The 23,697-nt window shown below is 39.5% G+C and overlaps 1 protein-coding gene across 1 annotated transcript in view; it reads right to left on the reverse strand.

The window, feature by feature from the left end:
* The window catches only part of Sptlc2 (serine palmitoyltransferase long chain base subunit 2), a 75,617-nt gene that overhangs the window by 23,431 nt on the left and 28,489 nt on the right, over positions 1–23,697 (reverse strand). Inside the window, exons 4-9 of the mRNA XM_005343405.2 lie at positions 23,299–23,447; positions 17,705–17,829; positions 12,543–12,636; positions 7,816–7,921; positions 6,456–6,675; positions 1,888–2,014 (exon numbers count right to left, since the gene is read on the reverse strand). Coding sequence (XP_005343462.1) covers positions 1,888–2,014; positions 6,456–6,675; positions 7,816–7,921; positions 12,543–12,636; positions 17,705–17,829; positions 23,299–23,447 — 821 coding nt within the window. The remainder of the gene's footprint in view (positions 1–1,887; positions 2,015–6,455; positions 6,676–7,815; positions 7,922–12,542; positions 12,637–17,704; positions 17,830–23,298; positions 23,448–23,697) is intronic.

Raw genomic sequence — 23,697 nt, forward strand, 5'->3', positions numbered from 1 at the left:
TACTGGTAGCATTCAACTACACAAGCAATATACTGTATAGAAAGCACTAAATTATTTTACACCCAAGTGCAGTTCTGGAAAAAAAATTTAAATCTTAGTTGATTTTTTCTAAATATTTTACTTTAATAAAAAGATATTGGAGCTAAAATCCACCACAGAATATGGTCAGTGATGCATGAAGGACAAGCTAGCTTTCCAAGTGTCTGGTGGACTTTTCGGAACTTCCTAGGCTCTCACTTTTTTCACCCACCAGCCTGTTATAACTTGAATTTTTGAATGACACTTTTACAATATACACTCTTCCCACTTGTGCAAGCACTGGGGTCAACAGGCCTTAGTGTGGCATTTCCTTTGAATGTAAAGACTGCTTTTGCACTGAGGTCCCTGCATCTTCATGGGAATTTCTACATGCCACAAGATATGCTGAAGGACAGGTGCCAAGTCTTCTGAGGAAGGGCTGAGATATGACGCATATGCTCTCCATGGCCTCCTCCTCCTCCTCCTCAGACTAATGCCCAGCTGACATCAACTCTGGAGCTGTGCAAGAAGGCTCAGGACAGTAGGCTTAGAGTCAACTAACTCACTTAAAAGTTTTGTTACCACAGCAAGCACGGCAAGCCTTCCAATGGTCAGTGAAGAGGCTGACAGATGATCCCTGTCCCCATTCAGCTCAGGTCTTTCTAGCACCAGAACCTTCTAAGCTGGTCCCAGATACTGTGGAGCACAATTAATAAACTTTTTTCTTGAACAGGCAAATTCATAAAACTGAAGATGACAACAATATTTCCAAAAGTCTCTCCATAGAGATAACAGGATCACTGACAGATGGGAACAAATATAAAATCAGTTTTGACTTTAGAAAAGTCTTAGTCAAAACCAGCTCTCCTACTTAACTGTTTCCAATGCAGGCTGTAGCCCATCTATAGTACCCTGTATTAGAGTGGAGAAACCACGGCTGACGATGTGAAATCTGCCAGAGCCACGATGCCGCAGAAGCAGCAAGAGAGCAAGTTAAATTAAGTTGCTGTCAATCTGCTAGTAGAAAAACATTTTTACTTTGTTTTTGTTTATGAGCTAGGCCTCAAAATATATAGCTGAGGATGACCTTAGACGATTAATTTTCTTGTCTCCACCTCCCAAGTGCCAGAATTACAGACTTGTGTCACATGTCCCACCCCTGAAAAGACCTTTAAAAGTAAAACCAGCAAAATCAAATTACCCTCCTTTCACAGTAACTGGTCAACACTGCCCTCTGGTGATACAAATGAATAAACCAGGCAAGACCCTGAAGGCAAATGCCCTAAATTAAAAGCACTGTAGGACAGCAAAAAAAAAGTCTCATCACATGTAAATCAGGCATGGCAGTGGGGGTGCACACCTCTAACCCCAGCACTTGGGGAGGCAGAGGCTGTAAATTCAAGGCAGCCTGGTCTACACAGAGTTCCAAGACAGCCAGAACTACAAAGAGAGACCCTGTCTCAAAATAAACAAACAAAAATTCCACAGGAGGGAGCCAGTAGAGTTCTCAAGGAGTGTGTCTTTTTTTTTTTTTAACTTTCTTTTTTTCCAATTAATTATGCAGGACACGTCACAGTCACACATAGTACAGTACAAGCACAGAGACAGACAGACACACACAGCACACAGTACAAACTCACTTACCTTACCTGGGACTCGAACCGGCGACCTCGGGCTCCGTGGGCAGCACTCCATGCCACTGAGCCAGCGCTCAGACCGTTAGGAGTGTGTCTTTAACACACTTGAAAGTGTCTATGGAAACCAAAGCCTAACAGTGGACCCATTGGAAGCCTGACTCCTTATTTAGAAAAAAATCTCAACCAAAAGAACACAGTTGGCTGCTAAGTTTTTACTAAGTCAAAGACGTACCAAGGTTGGTGCCATCCTGCCCCATAATACACTTCATGGAGGTGATGATCTGCTCCATCACAGGTGGTGACATCGACGTGGCATACACAGCACTGTGAGAATGTGTACGCAGATAGTCTATCAGTGCCTGTGGAAGCAGAGGCAGATATTTAGAGTCAGGTCCTGAGCACACAGTTATGCAAGTACCTTCCTTCTAGGTGCTACTGGACTCTTTCATTCAAAAGCCTGCAACAGGGCACTAAACAGAGACTCAAGGTCAACTAACACCATCAAAGCTCACAACTGGCCAACAAAGATGTCAGAAACAGCAAAGTCTTGGGTTTTGGTTTTCAAATTCATTCTTAAAGGATCACTCTAAATTCAAAAAAACATATCATTTAATGTTATGAATTAAGAGTGCTGAATTGCTTTTTGAGGTATAATAATTTACTTCTAAGTGTCATTTGTATCTCATCCTATACATTTACCATCCATCTTTATATTCCTAAATAACAATTTTCCTGGGCTGGGAGTGTATCATTCAGTGGTGTGGAAAACACCAGGCAGGTGTGAGGTTCCTCAGTTTGATCACGCCCCTCCCAATATTCTTTGGGAGGAGATTCACAAATGGATACATAAATTGGCAGAACTTCATTATGTCTTTCATTAGAATATTATCACTGAGTAAAATATCTTTTAATCATCCTCGTCAGGATAATTAAAAAAAAACACAACTGATTTTATATCAGTTTCGATTGTGTTCCTGTACCTTTTACTATCATTTAAGCCTTTAATTAAGGCTTATTTTATGTATATGAGGTCTTTGCCTGCACATGTGTATGTGTACCAAGTATGTGTGAGAAGCTTACACATTCTGGAGTTGGAATTAAAGATGGCTGGAAACCAATTATGTGGGTGCTGGGAACTGAACCCAGATCCTCTCCAGGAACAACAGGTACTCTCAGCTGCTAAGTCACTCTCTAGATTCTCATTTAAATCTTTTGTTTTATTTTGTTTTGTTTTTCCAAGACACGGTTTCTCCGTGTAGCTCTGACTGTCCTGGAAATCAATCTGTAAAACAGGTTGGCCTCAAACTCAAGAGATCTGTCTGCTTCTGCCTCCTAAGTGCTGGGACTAAAGTCATGCACCTCCACCGCCCAGATTAAATCTTTAAAAATAAAAAATTTAAAATAATATTTAAATATAAATAATAATATATTTAATAATAAATTTAATTTATTTTTAACAATAAATTTAATTTATTTTTAACAATAAATTTAATTTATTTTTAATTTATTATTTTTAACAATAAATTTAATTTATTTTTAATTTAAAATTTAATAATAAATTTAAAAATAATATTTAAAAATAAAATATGCACAAGAATCTGTTGCGTGATGGCACATGCCTATCACCCTAATCTCTGGACAATGAGGCAGGAGGATTACAAGTCTAAGGTTAGTCTGGGCTACAAAGTGAGACAATGTCCTAAGTAAAGAGGGGTGATCAGTAGCATATATACTAAAAACAAATAAATAGTAAAATAGTCTTGTTGCTTCTAAAACTCTCAAAATTGTACCTCAAAGCACAAATATGTCATGTTGATTCTTAATTATACCCTATATGATTTATTAGCCTTTAATTCATAACAATATATCTTATTTACCAGTTAACTTCTAAAGTAAGCTTTGTCTCATTAACAAAAAGGTAAAAATTAATAATGACAGCTATCAAACCTGATTAGAAGCAACTGAAAATGGGTCTTTCTAAAGGCAATCAATTATTAGTGTTGTTATTTTGTCACCAGTGTCCAATCTTGAGTGAACAGACATTTGTTTAAGTCTTCCCAGGAAAAGTCACACAACACAGAGGTATATACAACTCTACCAGAATTTACCTGAACAATTCCAGGTGGTCAGACTGAGGCCAATGGCTAGTAAGATTAGAAGTGTATTCTGTGAGGACTATGGATAATGCCCGCAGAAATACACCATGCACAATCCAACTGAAGTGCTCACAAGTCTCATGCACTGTTTGGTACAGTAAATGGCTTTTCCACACACACACTTCAATTCACAGTAAGAGTGGCACAGACACCAGACAGTGGCCCACGCCTTTAATCCCAGCACTCAGGAGGCAGAGGCAGGTGGCTCTCTGAGAAGTGAGAAGTCTACAGTGTGAGTTCCAGGACAGCCAGGGCTACAGAGAAAAACCCCGTCTTGAAGAAACAACAACAAACAAATAAGATGGTCACACATTTTCCTGACTTAAAGCCTTCCACAAATTCTTGATCAGATCACCCTACAAAGTCTAACTAAGGTTCTGCTTTGGGCTGACCTCACTTGTCTAATTCATCCTATCCACTGTAGGTACTGAACAACGTGACGCTATGGAAGAACAGAACCTGGCGTTAGGTCAGATTCCTCTCTACTGTGTGGCTTCCTATAACACCATCTTTCATGCAGATAGGTCCATAACTTCTGGGTCCATCCCACTCATCAGAATTTCCAGTGTTTCCTCTGATCGCCTAACTCTGATGAACACAAAGTGTAATGTGGCCAGAACTTATGCAGCCCATAATCCAATTGAGAAAACTGTACTATGAAAATCTGGATGTAGGTACTCCTGACAAGGTTTCATGAAACTTTCTGAATTGAGTGAAACTTAATGTGATCATCAAGAGGAGAACTGGCTGATACCACACACCTTCAAAACAAAGCATTTCTTACAGATAAACATGCTATTTTCAATGAATACACAGACTTCTTGCTTCCTGCTTGTTGGTTTGTGCCACTATTAGCACTACATATCCTTCCAAGGCATTTTGCTTATGACCTGGGGTGACACAAGGACCCTCAGATTCCTGGTCTATGCTGCACTGCTGTCTGAACCAAACCCCCAGGAGTCTCCATGTCCCTTCAAAAAAATATTTAGCTTCTATCAGCATGAGTCTAGTGAACAACCAACAATCACAGAAACCTAATTAAACTAAATCTGTTTTCCTATGGATGCTCTGTGGGTTGTTGGAGTTTTGTTACAAAACTTCAGGTTCCTCTAGCTACAATTTCATGTTAACTTTTTATTTTATTTTATTTTTGGTTTTTCGAGACAGGGTTTCTCTGTGGCTTTGGAGCCTGTCCTGGCACTAGCTCTGTAAGACCAGGCTGGTCTCGAACTCACAGAGATCCGCCTGCCTCTGCCTCCCAAGTGCTGGGATTAAAGGCGTGCGCCACCATCGCCCGGCTCATGTTAACTTTTTAAAAAGATTAATAAAAAATGTCCTTGCTTTTGTTACTGTTGTGAGTTAATGCTGAACATGTGTCTGTTAGTAGCAGAGGCAAATATAGTTCCCTCTCTTGTCAGGCAAGGTGGTAGCCCTGGGCTTTCCCATTAGGGTAGGACAAGCTCTGGTTAAGGACGATAGCCACACTGCATACACTGAGAATGACGGTTCTTTAAGGCTCCAGTTTAGTTTTAAGAAGACATTCAGAGCATTTATGAGCACTTACTAGTGTGATGCTTGGCATACATTTCTTAACGATATTACAACAAGTTTTTCTTTTCTTTCTGTCTGAGAGTCAAATTGAGGTCAGAACACATGCCAGGCCAGTTCTTTACTACTCAACTAGAGGCCTGACCCAAGTTCTTTTTTAAGTCATAGCTTTATGGAAATATAAGCCACATTCCACCAGAGTTACCTCTGTAAAGTGTACAATTCAATGGATTTTGGCATAGTCAGAGGGGTGCAGCCCTTATCATTACCTAATTTTAGAACATTTTCATAACCCAACAAGGCAACATCCTATCCATCAACAATTACTTTCCATTTCCCCATCTCCTTAACTAATGTACTAATCTACATTCTGTTTCCATACCTATTCTAGATAAACACACACACACACACACAAAAGAAAAGAGAACCAACCTATCATATGGCCTTTTGTGACTGACTTTGGTTAACATGTCTACAAAATGCTTTACGTCCTTTTTAAGCCAGTATCACATCACAAATCCCCCCTCCATTTACTTTTACTGATAAGGAAACCAAAAAGTCGAAAATGCTTTCCCCTAGGTCTTACAAAATAAAACACATTCAAATGAAGACAGTGTTCATGATTTTGTACGGATTCTTAACTGCCTTAGAGCTCATACATAATTTTAAAGTTGAAAAATAGATGCTTTACAGTGTATTACAGCTAACAAAACCGTCTCTTTTTGTTTGTGCATTCCGATCTTCCATTTTCGTTGGCTCCTGTGACAATCCTTTGAAAGTGTGAGCACAGCTCAAACCCAACAGAAGATTGTGGCAAACAGGAAGCACCACTGTGCGCTCTTACAAAAGAGTGTTCTATAACTCAGACCAGAATGTAGTTTAGAAAGAGGCTCCAATGAGCACACAGCAAACAATGAACAGAACCAGCCTTCAGCCCAGCAAGCAACATCAGAGTCACTCCCCAGGCTGAAGTAGGAAGTCCACCAGCACTAGAATATGAGCCCAATCAGGAGCCCCATAGGACCCACCAACTAGACAGCTTCCAAATCAACAGCCTTTCTTGATCTCCAATCGGCCATCTAAAGGCCTGCTTTACCTTCTTGCCTCCAATGTATCCTCCAGAAGCACCGAAGCTCTTTGTGAATGTTCCCATCATAACATCTACATCCTCGGGATCCAGGCCAAAGTAGTCTACCACACCTCGCCCTGAAGGACCAAGGGCCCCAATGCTGTGTGCCTCATCCAGATACAAGTATGCCTTGTACTTCTTCTTGAGAGCAATCACTTCAGGAAGGCGAACAATAGACCCTTCCATGCTGACAAAACAGGGTTAAAAAAACACAAACACTGAGACTTTTTAACTCTCAAAATTAGCAACTGGACACTTTATTTTTAATGCTTTGAGGTTATTGCTTTTCAAAATAAATCTGGAAATTCCACCTCTGGTTTAAAACTAAGTTATGCAGTATACTGACTTGGCAGGAAACAGGAGGTTAACGTCTCAAAAATAAGTGCCGCACTGTAACTGATTTTATTTCAAAACAGAAGGAATTAAAGCTACAGCAGATTATTTCTGTTTGCTTTTGTGGGGCTAGGGATTAAAGCTGGGGCCTTGCATATGCTAAGAAAGCATTTTACCACTGGGCCACATCTCCCCCACATGTGTCTTCTAAAGCTTGCAATTACAAGCAACATTAGACTTTGTATTCATTGTACATGCCTTGAGTTCCTTCGGTGGACTGTGGCCTAGGATATGTCTTTTTTTTTTAAATCAAAGTTGTTTTTGGTCATGGTCTGTATCACAGCAATAGAAATCTAAGATAGATTGTCCAAATTAACAAAAGAAAAAAATCTTAAAATTAAAATACAGCCTGGTATGGGAGCATATGCCTGTAAATCCTAGCACCCAAGAGGCAGAGGCAGAAGCAGAATTAGGAGTTTAAGGTCAGTGTGGGCTACATAAGACCATATCTCATAAAATAACAAAAAGTAACATATTTTTAGTTATTTTGATGTTAGTTTTGTGGTGCTGGAGATTGAACCCAGGGTCTCATGTATGCTAGAGCACAACCACTGTGGTTAAGGTCTTGCCATGTACTCTGGATGGGCTTCAACCAGATGGATCACCTGTCTCAGCTCTCTGAGTGCTGGAATTACAGGTATGTACCACCACTTCTAGCTTTGTCATTTGTTTTTGATAAGTTAGAATCTTTTATGCATAAGCTTTTCATAAACAGTTGAAAAATAACTTTGATAGAAGAAGGATCTGAAAGCTGTGTACCATACAGACTTAAAGACCTTTGGGCTCAGTGCCTCCTGTTCCCAGGTATTTTTAACAAGTCATGAGCACTGTCTCCTTAGTCTCCAGAGCAGGCTAGTCTAGTGAGTCCTTCAGCTGAGAGCGTACATGACCTTACAGGCCGAGGCCACAGACAAGTGCAGTAGAGCAAGAGTACCTATATATGCCTTCCACCAGGATTAGGATTTTCTTCCAGGGCCTTCTTGTCCGAGGCTGACCATAAACAATGGCATCTTTCAAAAGCTTCTCCAAGCTTTGCATATCTATGGCACAAAGAGAGAATTCAGTCTCCAAGTGTTTTTTTCCTAACAGTATCAGAAAAATAAGAATATACATTTCTTATTTAGAAGTGTCTCAGACAGCAAAAGACATTAGCATAAGTAGAGCTGAGCAGAAAAGATGTTAAGATATTGCTTCATTAACTGACATCTAAATGTGACAAATGTTCAAAGTAGAGAACTAGGTGTGTCAACTCGACTTCCTGACTGAAGAATCGTGACCTGACCGATCGTAACCTCCTGCCCTGCCCCACATCCCAACCCAAATTCCTCATCCAGGGGCTATATAAGCTGCAACCATGACGCTAATAAACGGAGGCTTTGACAAGAGAATTTTGCTTGGCCTCGTTCCTCTCTCTTGCCCATGTCTTTTCAGATAGCGCCTCTCCGGGACCCTGGAATAACTGACCTGCCAGGCGGGTTACAACCCCTAGACTAACTGACCCACCAGGGCGGTCTACAGATGGTTAGATAGAAAATCTCTGCCTTTGAATTAGCTTTTCTGTGTTTTTAAAATCAAATTTCATCTTTAAGTGATTCATTCAGAAATAAATGTATAAAGACAAAACAAGAGTTGTAAATCACCCCAAATACACATTCCTTCTAAAAGTGATTCATTCAGAAATAAATGTATAAAGACAAAACAAGAGTTGTAAATCACCCCAAATATATGTTCCTTCTAAAAAGCAAACATGCACGGACCCAGAGAGACTGCTCAAGGTTCTAAAGCACTTGTTGCTCTTGGAGAGGACCCAGGTTTGAGTCCTAGTATCCACAGGGTATTCACAACCACTCATACGTCTAGCTCCAGGGGATCCAATGCCCTCTTCTGACCTCTGTGAGCACCAAGCAAGCACGTACATGCAGGCAAAACACTCACACATAAAACAAAATAAATGTATCTTTAAAAATAAAAAGTAAACATGGAGAACAAACTTCAAAGTGCACGATCTATTTTCTTTTACCCAGGATGCATTCAATAGCTGCTTATCAAACAACTGGTTAAAAATATGCCAGTCTGGGATATGCTTGAGTTTAAGCTTAAGTCAGCTTGGTACTCTGGTGTGGGAGGTCCTTCTCTATATGTGCTGCTTTTACTGGTTAATGAATAAAGAAGCTGTTTTGGGCCTACACAGGACAGAATAGAGCTAGACGGAGAAAAATAAACTGAATGCTGGGAGGGAGAAGGTGGAGGCAGAGGGGAAAGGCTTGAGTTGCCAGGTGGAACCTTGCCGGTAGGCCACAAACCTCATAATAAAATATACAATAATGGAAATGGGTTAATTCCAGATGTAAGAGCTAGCTAGCATGCTTAAGTGATTGACCAAGCAGTGATTTAAATAATATAGTTTCTGAGTGATTATTTCTGGTCTGGTAGCCGGGAACAAACAGGCAGCCTCCTACAAGAGCACTCAGCTGAGATGGCCCCACGTTCACTCCGTCAGCTGTGCTGCTCAAAGACAGCAAGCATATTTGGGGCTGTCATTAGTAAGAACCATAGTTTTCCTCTCAAACGTCTCCATCTCTATAGACTTTATACTTAAAATATTTGTTTTGAATGGCATTTTTTAAAAAAAATTCTCCCTAAATCTAAGCAACATTAAATGTGAGGAATATGTCATGCAAGTGAGAGGCCCTACACATAAACTTTCATTCTGTGTGCTTTACTGCTTATCACGGAAAGAAAGGGTCAAAATTGCATGACTTTGTCTTTCTTATAATTGAACTTTGATAGGAAAAGGAAATAGTGTGATAAAAACACACAGCAGGATGGGCAAAGGTCATGACTGTGCCACACCTTTCAGTATTTGCAGCACAGCAATCAGCGGGCTGCTTGACAGCCCAGAGCAGGAGACAAGTGAGTGCGCTCACTGTAGCTGCTTCCTATGTTTACATACAGAAAGGAGACAGAAGGGAAACAGTGGTTCAACACTTTAGACAAAAGGAAGATCACAGGAAAAAGAAACTGAATGTGGCAGTGCATGGCTGCAATCCTAGCAAACTGAAGGTTGAAAAGGAGAATCCTTATAAAGTCAAAGACAATCTAGGATAGATGGTAAGTTCCAGACTAGCCAGGGCTACATAATAAGACCCTGTCTCAAAAAGCAAGCAAGCAATAACAGTGGGAAAGGTCTTCTACAAACTTTAGTCAAAGGGAACTATCTATAGCAAGAACACTTGGACAGATTACATACTTAGGGAAGCTATTTCCATCTTTCTTCCATCACAGACCATGTAAATTAAAGTTTAAATATGCCACAAAACTCCTAAAGGAAAATGTGAAAGAACAGACCCCCTTTACTGAAGAAGCATTAAATACAACTTAAAAGTCAAAAAAAAAAATTTGATAAGTCAAAATAACAAGACATTTAAATAAAAATAGCGTGACATAAAAGGACAATACAAAGAGCTCCTAAAACCAATAAGATATTAGTTTGAGATTAAACGGATTATCAAGAAATAGCTACAAATACAATAGCTGTATAAAAAAACCACTCTATACCTAATAAATAAATAAATAAATAAATAAATAAATAAATAAATAAAACCTCAAAACTGTGCCCTTATTAGGTTCAGAAAGACTTAAAATGATACATAATAGACCATGTTGGCCAGTGGGTACAAGTGTCCAATGTCACATTTGTTATTTGAAAAGGTATTAAAAACATACCTGCTGGGTGGTGGTGGTGCATGCCTTTAATCCAAATCCTAGCACTCAGGAGGCAGAGAGAGGCAGGTGGATCTCTGTGAGTTCGAGGCCAGCCCGGTCTATGGAGTGAGTTCCAGGACAGGGTCCACAGCTACACAGAGAAACCCTCTCTTGAAAAACCAAAAAAAAGTACACCCTTTTCCACAGGCACTCTGAGGGTGCTCAACACTAATCAGATGATCATGGAAATGTTAGCGCAGTGCTGCTTACAGTTAAAAGTTCAAAAAGGATTTAAGGACAAACAGAGGAGACAACAAGCTATGGTCTATCTGGACACGTCACATTTAAGCATAGGGAAGAGTCACAGGCATGGACAAAAGGTAGCAATATTTATGGTTAAAAGTTTCACAGCAACAATGAAAAGGTCTCAATCATATACAAAACACTTCCAGTCTCACTGTAGAACATTTTACTTAAGATAAAAAGAAAAAAAGAAATAAGTTATTGCCATCCAATCCTTCCTTCCAGAGATACAGACCTAATATTTATATATTATTCTACAATTTCATCTGCATACATACATTTTTGCAAGAGATGATATTTTAAATACAGCTGGATGATCTTTCTCCCTATGTGTTTTAAATTATAAAAATATGACTTTTACAAGTTTTTATATAAATAATTTTTTAAGATTATGATTTGTACACTTTAATTTTTTAAAACTATGATTTATGCATTTTAAAAACTGCACAAAGGTATTTCCATTTAGGGAACAAGTTTTAGCTTGACAACACCATTCCCTACCATCTTTGTTTATTACTGTAGAGAACATTTGTCTGTTCTTTTTTTCTTGAACATGTGTCTATATGTATGTATGTATGTATGTGGGTGGTATATGTGTATAAACTTATGCATAAACACACATGTGTGGGTACACATGCAAATATAGGTATCTGCAGAGGCGAGAGGTTGATGCCAAGTGTCTTCCTCAATCATACTCTACCTTATTTTTTAAGACATGGTCTCTCCTGAACTTCTGGCTCAGCGACTGAGCTAGACTGGCTAGCCCCAAAGATCTTGCTATCTCCATCTCCCAGTGCTGAGATTATAGGCATGAGGTGCCATGCCCATCTTTTTATATCAGTGCTGGGGATCAGAACTCGGGTTTTCACACCCATGTGGCAGACACCTTATAGAATGAGTGCACCTTAAATGGGTACAGGGAACCAAACTCAGATCCTCTGTAAAAGCTGTGCACATTCTTTAACCACTGAGCTACCTTTCCAGCCCCAAACTTTGTTAAGTGTGTGTCTTGTGCCTGTGTGTGATGAGAGGTGAGGAAGGCTCACACCACAGCACAAGTGTAGTGTAAGAAAACAACTTTTGGAGCCTGTTCTCTTTTGCATGGATGGGTTCCAAGGATTGAACTCACATCACACAGCTTGTGTAGCTAACTCCTCACCTGCTGGTCCCAGCCGTTGTATTGTATTTAGTTGTTGCTTAACTATTCACATCTCTTCACTAATCTTACTCCTAGTGTCATAACAAGACATGCTATGTATCCAACAAATGTATCTGAACAGATTTACTAACAAGGAAAGGAGAGATGGAAAACCTAAGAATCAAATCAAGGGAAGACAGTATAAACTGCAAAAAGGAATCCCATCACCATATGTTCTCTTCATTCGTAGACGGACAGACAGATAGAGAGATACACACACATATTCAAGCTGACCTCATGAAAATTCCTCCCAAGTGCTAGGTTTACAATCACGCGCCACCATATTCTGCTTTTATTTCATTAAAGGAAAAAAAAAAAAGAAAGTGTCTTTTGAAAAGACTGGACCAGAAGAACATTTTAAATCTTCTTCTTCAGCTGCTTTGTACTTCCTACTACTACCATAACTATGTCATCACCAGACAGTAAAGCCAATGGCAAAGCCCAGAATAACTCACTGTTGTGTTTGAAGATTCGAATGGTTGCTCCTGACAGCCTGGCTCCTAGAACCAGTGATGCATGGTTCAGTTCATCACTCAGAATCAGACAACCCTGCAAAGTCACAAGCACAGGAAGGTAAGACACTAATTTCGCTGAAAACAGTTTTCAAAGATGCTTTAGAAGCATATGCAGAATCCAGCCTACATGCAATAGTTTTGTAATCCTGTCAATTTAAATACCCGATACATAGCAACATGTTCTTACATACACCTAAAATCTAGCAGTCTGTAAAGGGTCCTGATATCTATGATTTAAGAGCATTTTGATCTATCTATCATTTTGTGAAAAATGGCAGCTGTAGATATAGTTCTTTTCCCTTCAATATTAACATATCTCAGTTCAGGAAAGAACCCATTTATAAACCCCAGAATCACATAGTAGGAAGGCTGTGGTTTAGCCTCTTAAAATCCCCAAACATACTTTAACACATAAGTTAAGGAGAGAGAAAAGCCTGACATTCTTGGTGGTTTATTTATTTCTTACCCTTCCATCTCTCATGGGATCCTGCTAAAATAAAAACAAAACAACAACAACAACAAAAAACCCCAAGCTTTTGTCTTTCAAAATTGGCCTCAACAGGGGCTGGGAGTATAAGGCTCAGTGGTAGAGAACATTTGCCTGGCATGTACAAGGCCCTGGGTTGGATCCTTGACACTATAACAAACAAACAGATGAATGAGTAAATAAATAAGCAAATTTCCATACGAAAATCACCTCAAAATACCCCAATGGCCCAAACAAAAACAACTTAAGCAATACAAAATTATATTCATAGCTGGGAATAATGCTGCATGCCTTTAATTCCAATACTCAGGAGGCAGAGGCAGACCTATCTCTGAGTTTGAGGCCATCCTGGTCTACATAGTAAGATCCAGGAGAGCCAAAGCTAAACAGAAAAACCCTGCCTCAAAAAACCTAGAAAAGTAAAAACGTAAAAAGGTTCTAATGTTGGGTTACTACATAAATAATGAGATATTCAGGAGTCCGTACTGATATAGAGGAGAAGCAACAACTCTTCCACAAAACTCCACGAATAAATAAAGGAATGAGAAAATTCACTCTAAGAATACCAAAGCAATTGACTGTCACTGGCAATGCATAGCCACACTAAAATTAGTGTTTGAGAGTTTAATAAAAAATACCAGTTACACAGTCCCTAAGTTTCTCTATCATGGTAATTGGCAATTACAAAAGGAATAGTAAGAAGATACAGTAGAAAGTCTTGTTTGTTATCTTAACCAAGTAGCCACATTTATTTATATCGCTAGTAACATATACTGGCACCATGTATCTTATGCAACAGCCTGAGGTCAGTGTCACCTCTGTAGTGTCCTTCTCCATAACATATGCCACCAGTTGACCACTCAAGATGAGAGACGTTATACAAAATAAGGGACAGCCAGCATGTGGGAGTCAGGAAACACCGGAAAAGACTAGGGGCTACAGTTAAATGAAGATGGTGCCTCAATGGAAGCCAAGGGTAGACTGGAAACGATTAATCACAGACATGAACTAGGCTTAGCATTCGTCAGTGTACTGTGTCACAGTTAACCTCCGGGCTTTGGGAGATGCTGCACTGGTAAGATGCTACTACACGGAAGCTGGGTGAAGGCCATGGTGGGACTCCATGCCCCCTGCAGCTCCTCTCAAGTCTAAATTGAAATCACTGGGAGAAGAGCAGGAGGACCGCTCTTTTGTAAGCCTGACTTAGCATGCAAAGCTCTAGTCTAGTGTACTTTAAAAGCATTCTTCCAACTTCCTTCTCTTTCCAGATAATTTACGTTTCAGGCAAAATTCGCAAGGTTGTTTTTCAGACCCTTTAGTCAACATTTTTAGGTTATCAATCTGGCTTTTTTTCTTGTAGTCTACTGTGAGGTTCTATTATATAGTTGGTTCAAAAATAAAATGAATATGAAATATTAGGAGGTGACATCTAAGTGCATATGCTTTAGGCAGTTTGTTAAGGGATTTTAAGGCATTGTTTTGTTATAACACATGAAATAGGTATTATATCACCTTCAATTTACAAAGGAAAATCTTTCTTATCTAAGCATGGGCACAAGAGACTCAATACAAAGCTCCACATTTAGATCATGTGTCCTACCAGCCTTTAAGATGAACACTCAAGCAACTTAGAGAGATTCAGGATCGAATTCAAAGAACTACCATTCTTAAGAGATCAAATAATAGTTACTACCATTTCAACTATAATTTGGAAGACTAATCTGGAAGGTAGCCCCTTTCATGTTAGTCCAGAAGAAATCTAAGTCTAAATGATGACTTACTAGCGTTCATGAGCATATAGGAAGATGCAAAGTGAAGTCACTTCACCTTCTAGTGTCAAAACCCTAAGAAAATCCAGGTCAGAATTTCAGGTTTATACTGCCAAAACACAGGATGGCAGTGTGTTGTTATCAATGGAAAGAAACACACACTGTGTCCTTGTCCATGCTGTATGAGCTGCTGAACACGCTGTATCCTAAGACTTTCTTCTTATCCTTTAAGTCCACAGGATGTACAAAGAAGCTCTTTCTTTCATTCCTGCCTCCTCTCTTTTTATCCTGATGGGTGTAGTTAGAGTTTGCCATTTTACTTATTTCTCTGAGAACCAGCTTCAGTTCACTGCTTTTCCCTGAAATTCGCTGATTCTGTATCTGTATTCTGATGTTGCTATCGTCTATTTCCTGTTTACTTAGTTGGGCATAATTTGCTCTTATTCTGAAATTTTCATTTTATATTTATTTTATGTGTATGAGAATTTGGTCTACATGTATTTATATGCACCACAGGCATGCTTGCTGCCTGCGGAGTCAGTCAGTTGAGTACATTAGGCCCCCGGAATTGGAGTCAGGAGTTGATGTGGGAAACCAAAGTGCTGGGAATCAAACAGAAGCCAGCAAGTACTCTTAACCACGGAACCCTCTCTAGCCCTCTTTTTATGATTCCTTAAGATAGAAAAGCTTTTCTTTCTTTCTTTTTCTCCCTGAAAACAGCATGTAAAATAAACTAAGTATGTAACTCAGGAGGAAGGCACATACACTCCAAGTACATTTAGTGTTATACATGTCTACATGTATAGTGCTTTATTGATTTGTGATATTACATTTCATCAACGTTTTTTAGTTTTGATTTAACTTCCAAAATCTGTGTGAATGATTTGACTAAACTGTACTATGGCCAAAGAACATACTTCAATAGTTTTTGTATTTTCAAACATTAAAACTTATTTAAACCCCAAAGTACAATGTACTTACTCTGGTAAATACTCTGCTGTTGTTGGGAAGTGTTTGGTAGGTGTCTCGAAGGTTAGCAAGCTGCAACTGTTTTGCCAGTGTTCTGTACCCATGCTGATTCTTGTTGATACCATTCTCTGTTGGTACCCATTGCTAATGACTAATGCACCTCTGTTTCTCTACCCTCCAGTGAGTTTCATCAGCTTCTGCTTCAGGTTCCTAACACATCCTGATTAATCAACTCTCTTGCATTATAGCATATTCTTCATCTTTACAATATTCCTTGGTCTGAAATCTGCTTTTATCAATACAGTAACTTCAAATTTTTCATTAGTGTGCAACTTTTTCATCTTTTTTTTTTTTCCCTTGAAGGTGAAAGATCAAACCCAGGACCATGAAAAATGCTAAGCAGGCATTCAACCAGTAAGCTGACATTATTTATTTCTGACACAGCCCCCGCTTCCAAACTCTATGTTGATCTCAAATCCCTGAACTTCTTGCTTCAGCCCCCGAAGTGGCAAGGACAGTAGGTACATGCTACTGTGCCATTTCATCTTCTTACTTTTAATGCTCCTATCTTTGCATTTCAAATAGGTTCACTGAATATTAGGAAACTTAGTAGTTTGATCTCATCTGAGAAAGTCTGTCTTCTACTTCAATGTACAAATAAACCAGTTACATTGTGATATCAATACAACTGGGTTTAAATCTTTTGCATTGCAATTTGTTTACTGTTCCACCTGTTCCTTAGAGAATCAATTATAGCTGAATTGGAGTCACACTAACCGTTTACAAAGAAAACCTTGAGGACCAGTAAAGCAATGTGACACATTCACAGTCATGGATAAGTTTGACCGTGTAATCAACAGACGAGTAAAACCTCTCAGCTGGGAACTTTGAGAGAGAAAAGGTTAAAAAAAAGTCTGAGGCAACCCACTGTGTCTATCAATGTGCCTAAACATTCATGCTAAGATATAAAACAAACAACAGGGGTTCTTTTTGAGCTGACAGTGCTGGGTAGCGACATTTAGAAAGCATTTTACCTCTCCTTACTTTAGCTGTAACAAGTTCAACTACAGAATGGACATGCAGAGATACAGACACACACATTACGTTTATATAAAATTTACCTATATATCAAGGTAAATGCATTTTCTTTCTGTTTGTTTTCTGTTTTGTTTTTTTCAAGATAAGGAATCTCTGTAGCTTTGGAGCCTGTCTTGTTTTGCTTTGCTTCTTCCAAGATAAGGTTTCTCTGTAGATTTGGAGCCTGTCCCGGAACTCACTCTGTAGACCAGGCTGGCCTCAAACTCACAGAGATCTACCTGCCTCTGCCTCTGAATGCTGGGATTAAAGGCATGTGCCACACTGCCTGGTACATTTTCTTATTTTTATACTTAGATAAAACCATTAAGTTTCTGAGCCGGGCGGTGGTGGCACACGCCTTTAATCCCAGCACTCGGGAGGCAGAGGTAGGCGGATCTCTGTGAGTTCGAGACCAGCCTGGTCTACAAGAGCTAGTTCCAGGACAGGCTCCAAAACCACAGAGAAACCCTGTCTCGAAAAAACCAAAAAAAATAAAAAAAAAAAAACTATTAGGTTTCTGAATTAAACCTTTCATAATTTTAATCTTTTGGCATTTATTTTCATTGGAATTCTTTCAAAATTGTACAGGAAGAGGGAAGGACCACGGGTTCTAGGAGGAAAACTCCAACTGGTACTGGTTCTGCAAGATACACTTGCCAAAAAAAAAATCTGTGATGGAGTATCTATCATTGTAAACTGTGCTTAGCCCAATGTTAATAATAGGGCAACTGGATCAGGATATGTTTATCAAAACAAAGAACATATGTATAAGAGAACTGCCACAAATGATGCCATCTTACTTTGCCAACAAGAGCAGGAATGTTCATTGAATTTGTGGCAAATCCCATGCCATAGGTCATAGCAGCTTCCACGCCCAAGAACCTTGCTACCAGTTTCTCTAGTTCTTCATGCTTGTCCAGGTTTCCTGTATGAAGAAGTCAATTAATGAAATCAGTATCATACTCAATTTTAAAATTACTAATTTATTAAGAGAAAACTGGACCAGCAAGATGGATCAGTGTGTACACTTGCTGCCAAGCCTGACCACCTGAGCTCAATTCCTGGAACAAACATGGTATATGGGAGAACCAACTCCTGAGAGTTGTCCTCTTACCTATGCCACACATACGCATGCATGCACACAAATAAAATCAAAATATTTTTAGCAGGGTGATGGTGGTGCACGCCAGAGGCAGGCAGATCTCTGTAAGTTCAAGGCCAGCCTGGTCTACAAAGTGAGTTCCAGGACAGCTACAGCTGTTACCCAGAGAGACCCTGTCTCAATAAAAAACAAACAAACAAACAAAAAACAAACCTATAAACAAATAAATAAAATAAAAATAAATCAATCCATGTGTTGTAACATTTTCCAAATCAGTTCATCAAGAGGCTGACACTATAAACAGCAACAGCTGTAAAAACACAACAGCGATACATTCAGATTTAGCAGCTCTGGAGAAAAAGGAAGACTACTAACTCAATGTTTGCATGTTCTAGTCTCAGGTCTAAGATCTAACGAGTTTGTATCTACATTTTTGAAGTCACCAGTCATGCAAAACAGTGTAACTGGCCTGTTGCAAAGAGAGAATGCGTAGAGGATAAGAAGCTAGACAGCAGAAGTATCAGCAGCACTGCTGGCCAGCTGAGGTACTAGCTGTGCCCATGACACCACCCATCCTCAGGGATAATGGCTCACTTGAAACCACATGGAGCACACCTATTCTCACTTTCAAATGACTGTTAAGTTTGTACTATGACAACTACAGTGGCTTTCGAATTCCTAATGACTGAATGATTTGCACAAAGAATCAAGACTGAAAAAAGATTGTTGATCTTGAATACTATGTATCATTAAGACTTTAACAAGTATTCATTGGCTGAGCACCACCAATAATAATCCCTTATCAGTCTCAAGATGTTGTTATAAAGCTCAAGATAACATGCTGGTACTTTACAAAATTCGCAGTGCCATAAAGATACACAGTGCTCACTGTACCCGATCAGTGTGTAGCTCTCTAGCTCACACCACTGACCTGTGATTTCTCAAGCTTCAGCTACAAAAGTGACTTTAAAGGTGGAACTGGTGAGGTGGTGATGGCACACGCCTCTAATCCCAGCAGTTAGAAGATAGGCAGGCAGATCTCTGAGTTTGAGGCCAGTCTGGTTCACAGACTGAGTTTCAGGACAGTCAGAGCTACATAGAGAAACCCTGCCCTGAAAAACCAAAAACAAAACAAAAAAATTCTATTGATATTTTCTGTTGAAAAGTTAACACCCACACACTCCAAAACACCGGGAGGACAAGAACTGAAACTCCATTTATGAATACTTGTAATCCTAGCACAATTAGTGAAACATGAGAAATACAAGCATGGGTAATGTAAAAGGGTAAACTGTGCTCCACTAAAGATATCCTGAGGGGCTGAGGAGGCAGCTCTGTGATGGGGCAGATACACAGCATGTCCAAAGACTCCAGAACCAAAACAAGACAACTCCAACTCCTTTCCCTCAGAATACAGCCACTTTGGAAATTCTTCACAAAAATAATCAAGATAAAATAAGGTCCTGACGAGGCACAGAAGATGACAGTGTCTGACACACAAAAAGACAGCCATGAGACCACAGGCTAGGGAACACTATGGTGCTGTCAGAGTGAGCTTGGCCTTACCAACACCTTGACCTCATACTTCTAGCCTCCACAATTCCCTATTTCTCATTCTTTGTTACAGTAGTCCTAGGAAGCCAACCGAGCTGGGAACTTTGAGAGAGACAAGGTTAAATCTATGTCCTTACCAAGTAGATGATGAGTTGATGAGAGAGGAGTACACTTACTGCATGAACTCCAGAGAGGCTTAAAGTGAGAGGCAGCAACAATCAAGGCAGGAAATGGTTAAGGCTGGCCTACAACCATGATATATAAAACACACAAAGCCAGGAATGGCAGAACACATCTGTAATCCCAGGACTTGTAGGAGGATCTCAAATTCAAGATAAGCCCGGGATATATAGCTGCAAAACTAAGCATACCTTACCCTCTTCCTCTTAATACCAAGCCCCCCAAACCATGAACTCCCACCGCTGATGGGACTATACAATAGTGTAGCTGCTCTGGGAAGCAGCTCAAAACGCTAATCATTACCATGTGCTCTAGCAATACCACACCTAAGTATATACGCAAGAGAAATGAAAATGTTATTTCACAAATATGTTCTTAAAGCCAAAAAGAAATAAACCAAATGTCCAGCAGAGATTAACATGAAGTGGTTGGTACACACACACAATGGGTTGTTAGTTAGTCACAAAGTAGAATGGCATGCTGATGCAGTCTATGAAGTACTAATGCATATTACACATAGGCAATCTTGTGAATGTACGCTAAGTGAAAGAAGCCACACGTGAAAGGCCACAATGTTACATGAGTCCATGTATATGAAATGTCCAAAGGAGGCAAAAAAAAGACTGCAGACCACTGGCTGCCAGTGAATGCTAGGGGGTCAGGCAGCTCTATAGAGGGAATGAAAATATTCTAAAATTTAAACTGTAGTGACAGCTGTCATCTCTGCTAACAATCCTAAAAGAAGTATACTCTTCAAATGGACAAGTTATACATCATATAAATTATATATTTTTTTTTCTGAAACAGAGTTTTGCCATAGCTTTGCAGCCTGTCCTGGAATTAGTTCTTGTAGACCAGGCTGGCCTCAAAATCAAAAAGATCTGCCTGCCTCTGCCTTCTAAGTGCTGGGATTAAAGGCGTGCACCACCATCACCCAGCCAATATAAATTATATCTTAATAAAGCTTTTAAGACAAGAGACAGAAAGTAACACACTGTCCCTTCTAAGCCTAGCACAAACAACCCAGTAACTCTGCCTTCTTTCACCCACACAGTAAAAGAACATCATTTAGAACTTCTGGGCTTCTGATACTGAAGTATACGTACTGCCAGGTAAATGGTGAGGAAGGGCAAGTTTACAGACAGATCTGCCCACCCAATTTCTCAGTAGCAAAAGAAAAAAAAATGAAAGGACAGAAAACAAGAAAGCAAAACAATTAGGAGATAAATACTAAGAGTCTGCACATATTTTTCAAAAGCAATAACTAAGAAAATGTTCAGGAGATTATCACGAAATCAAAGAATATGAGTCTTCAATTTATAAGGATCCACAAAGTAGCAAGACAGCACAGCTTGCGAGGGAGATTCATAACAAGGTAAAACTGGAATTTCCTGATATACTCAAAAAGAAATGAGGTCTTAAAAACTAGGGGAAAAAAATCTCAAAAAAAGGGAAGGAAAACCATTTTCTCATATGTAGACTCTAAATTTAAACAAACTATTATATGAAAGCACAATAGAGGCTTTAGGGGAAGGAGGGGATGGAAGGAGTTGGGGTAAAACAAGGATGCTATTGGGGATACAAACATGAACAATGTAAAAAGTACATGTGTCATGTATGTATATAAGAATTATACCCATTTTTTTGCATGTTAATTAAAAATATTAAATTTTTTAAGGTGTCCAAGAATATGCAAAACAAACAAAGGCCCAGAAAAACAACAGCAGAATCCATTTCTGCAGGAAGGGGAACTACATGGCTGAACCACATGCAGCATGCAGATTTTTCATTGCATGCCTTTGGGTATGTTGAGAATTACTAGCCATGTTTATGTATTATTTATCCCCAAAGTTTCTAAACAATAAAGTCTTTCTAGGTAGAAATCTGGAGAGAAGGAATTACATAAATCGCCATGAACCATAATAGCATCATACTTGACCGGCCCCACTCCTCACAAGATATTTTCAACCTTGCATGTGGTAGTGCCAATATGACTAGCTGAGCAATATTACCACATAAAAGACGGTTTCTGATACCACATCTCAATTCCTTGCACACCAGGAGGGCACTAGACAATGAGCTCTACCAATGAGGGATCCATTACTGAGAGGAAGGGACAGGGAATAAGGAATCCAAATTGGACATAGGAACGAAATTCCTAAAATGGCTCCTCTCACCCCAAATAAAGAAATACCAGAATGCCACAAGAGCTAGTTCCAGGACAGGCTCCAAAGCTACAGAAAAACCCTGTCTCAAAAATCCAGGAAAAAAAAAAAAAGAAAGAAAGAAAAAAAGAAATACCAGAACGTAATTGTAAAACAGTCCTGAGAGCTATCAGTTCAGACTAAAGCAGGAGACAGATTACACAGAGAACTACGGTAAAAATAACATGCTTCTCAAATCTCAGCAGTGATATTTTGTCTGTGTTTTAACAAATAAAGCTTGCCTGAAGAACAGAGTGCAGAACTAAGCCACTAGAAGCCAGGCAGCGGTGGCACACACCTCTAATCTCAGGACTTGGGGGACAGCCAGATCTCTGTTAGTTCAGGGCAACCCTGGGCTACACAAAATTGATTCAGTCTCAAAGAGAAAAAGAGCTCACACAAAGGTGATCCCAGTACTTGGGAGTCAGGTGGAGACAGGAGTGATATGACTGGGTAGAGAGGAAGATAAGGTGGGAGGAGACAGGGGCTCAGTGAAGCCTGAGGATGCATCTGAGCAATGGTAGCAGTAAGAATGCTCTAGTGGCTGGCAGCTCTGCTTCTCTGATCTTCAGCATTAACCTTTATATCTGACTCTGGGTTTTTATTATTAATATCAATAAGAATTGCGCTACACTCTGAGGCTCCTCCAGCACTGGAGACTAAGTGGGTTATTATATTGGGGTGGCGGTACACTCCTTTAATCCCTGTAGTCAGAAGGCAGATGCAGGCAGATCTCTGAGTTCAAGGCCAACCTGGCCTAATAGAACACATTCCAGGGTAGTCAAAGCTACAGAAATCCTGTCTTAAAACAAAATAAAAAAAGAGCACTGGCTGCTCTTCCGGAGGACCTGGGTTCAAGTCCAAGCACCAACATGGCAGCTCACAGCTGTCTGTAACTACAGTTCCAAGGGATCTGATACCCTCATGCAGACACACATACAGGCCAAACACCAAGGCACATAAAATCAAAAATTTTAAAAGATGGTTAATCTTTCACATTTTACAGATTTGTAACAACAGTTTACATTTACTGAGTATCTAATTCCAAGTGCTTTACATGAATTAGCTTATTTAATTCTTGGAACATATCTATGGATTATCAGCCCTCGCTTGCCAGTATGAAAGCACATTAGTTTTGAGAGTTCCTATGCAATAAGCGGCACTTCTAAGAGTTATGAAACAATAAAATCCAACAAAGTCATAAATGAAACAAATACAAAACTTTGCTATGGACATTATGTATATGCAACACACTGGGATCCATCTCAAAATGTGTTGCAAATATTAAGATTATCCATCACTTGAGGAAAAGAAAGTGTGTGTGTGACCTAACTCACCCTGAACTCATACTTACCAATCTCTTGGCGAGTGCTGCACACTCCAGCTCCATACTCCTTGAGAACTTCAGCAGCTGCTTCCTGACATGATCCAGAGTTCCTCGCAAATCCAAGATAGTTGTAGGAACCCATGTTTATAACACCTTTAATTATATTCCCTGTGTACCTGTGTTTCAATAGTATAAAACTTAATGATACTCACAGCATGCCTGATACTTTAGGGTGACATAATACACTGGTAACACAAAAGCACTGTACAGAGAAATAGAGAGGACACTCTGTAGAAAAGGAGCACAGACTCATTACTAACAGGGGAGAAGAAAGTTACAACAAAGTCTAACAAGCACAAGCATGAAATCATCAAAGAATAAAAATTATTTTTAAAAAATGTTAATCTAAGGCCAGGTGGTGGTGGC

The sequence above is a fragment of the Microtus ochrogaster genome, chromosome 1, assembly GCF_000317375.1.
Source record: "Microtus ochrogaster isolate Prairie Vole_2 chromosome 1, MicOch1.0, whole genome shotgun sequence".
Lineage (NCBI taxonomy): Eukaryota > Metazoa > Chordata > Mammalia > Rodentia > Cricetidae > Microtus > Microtus ochrogaster.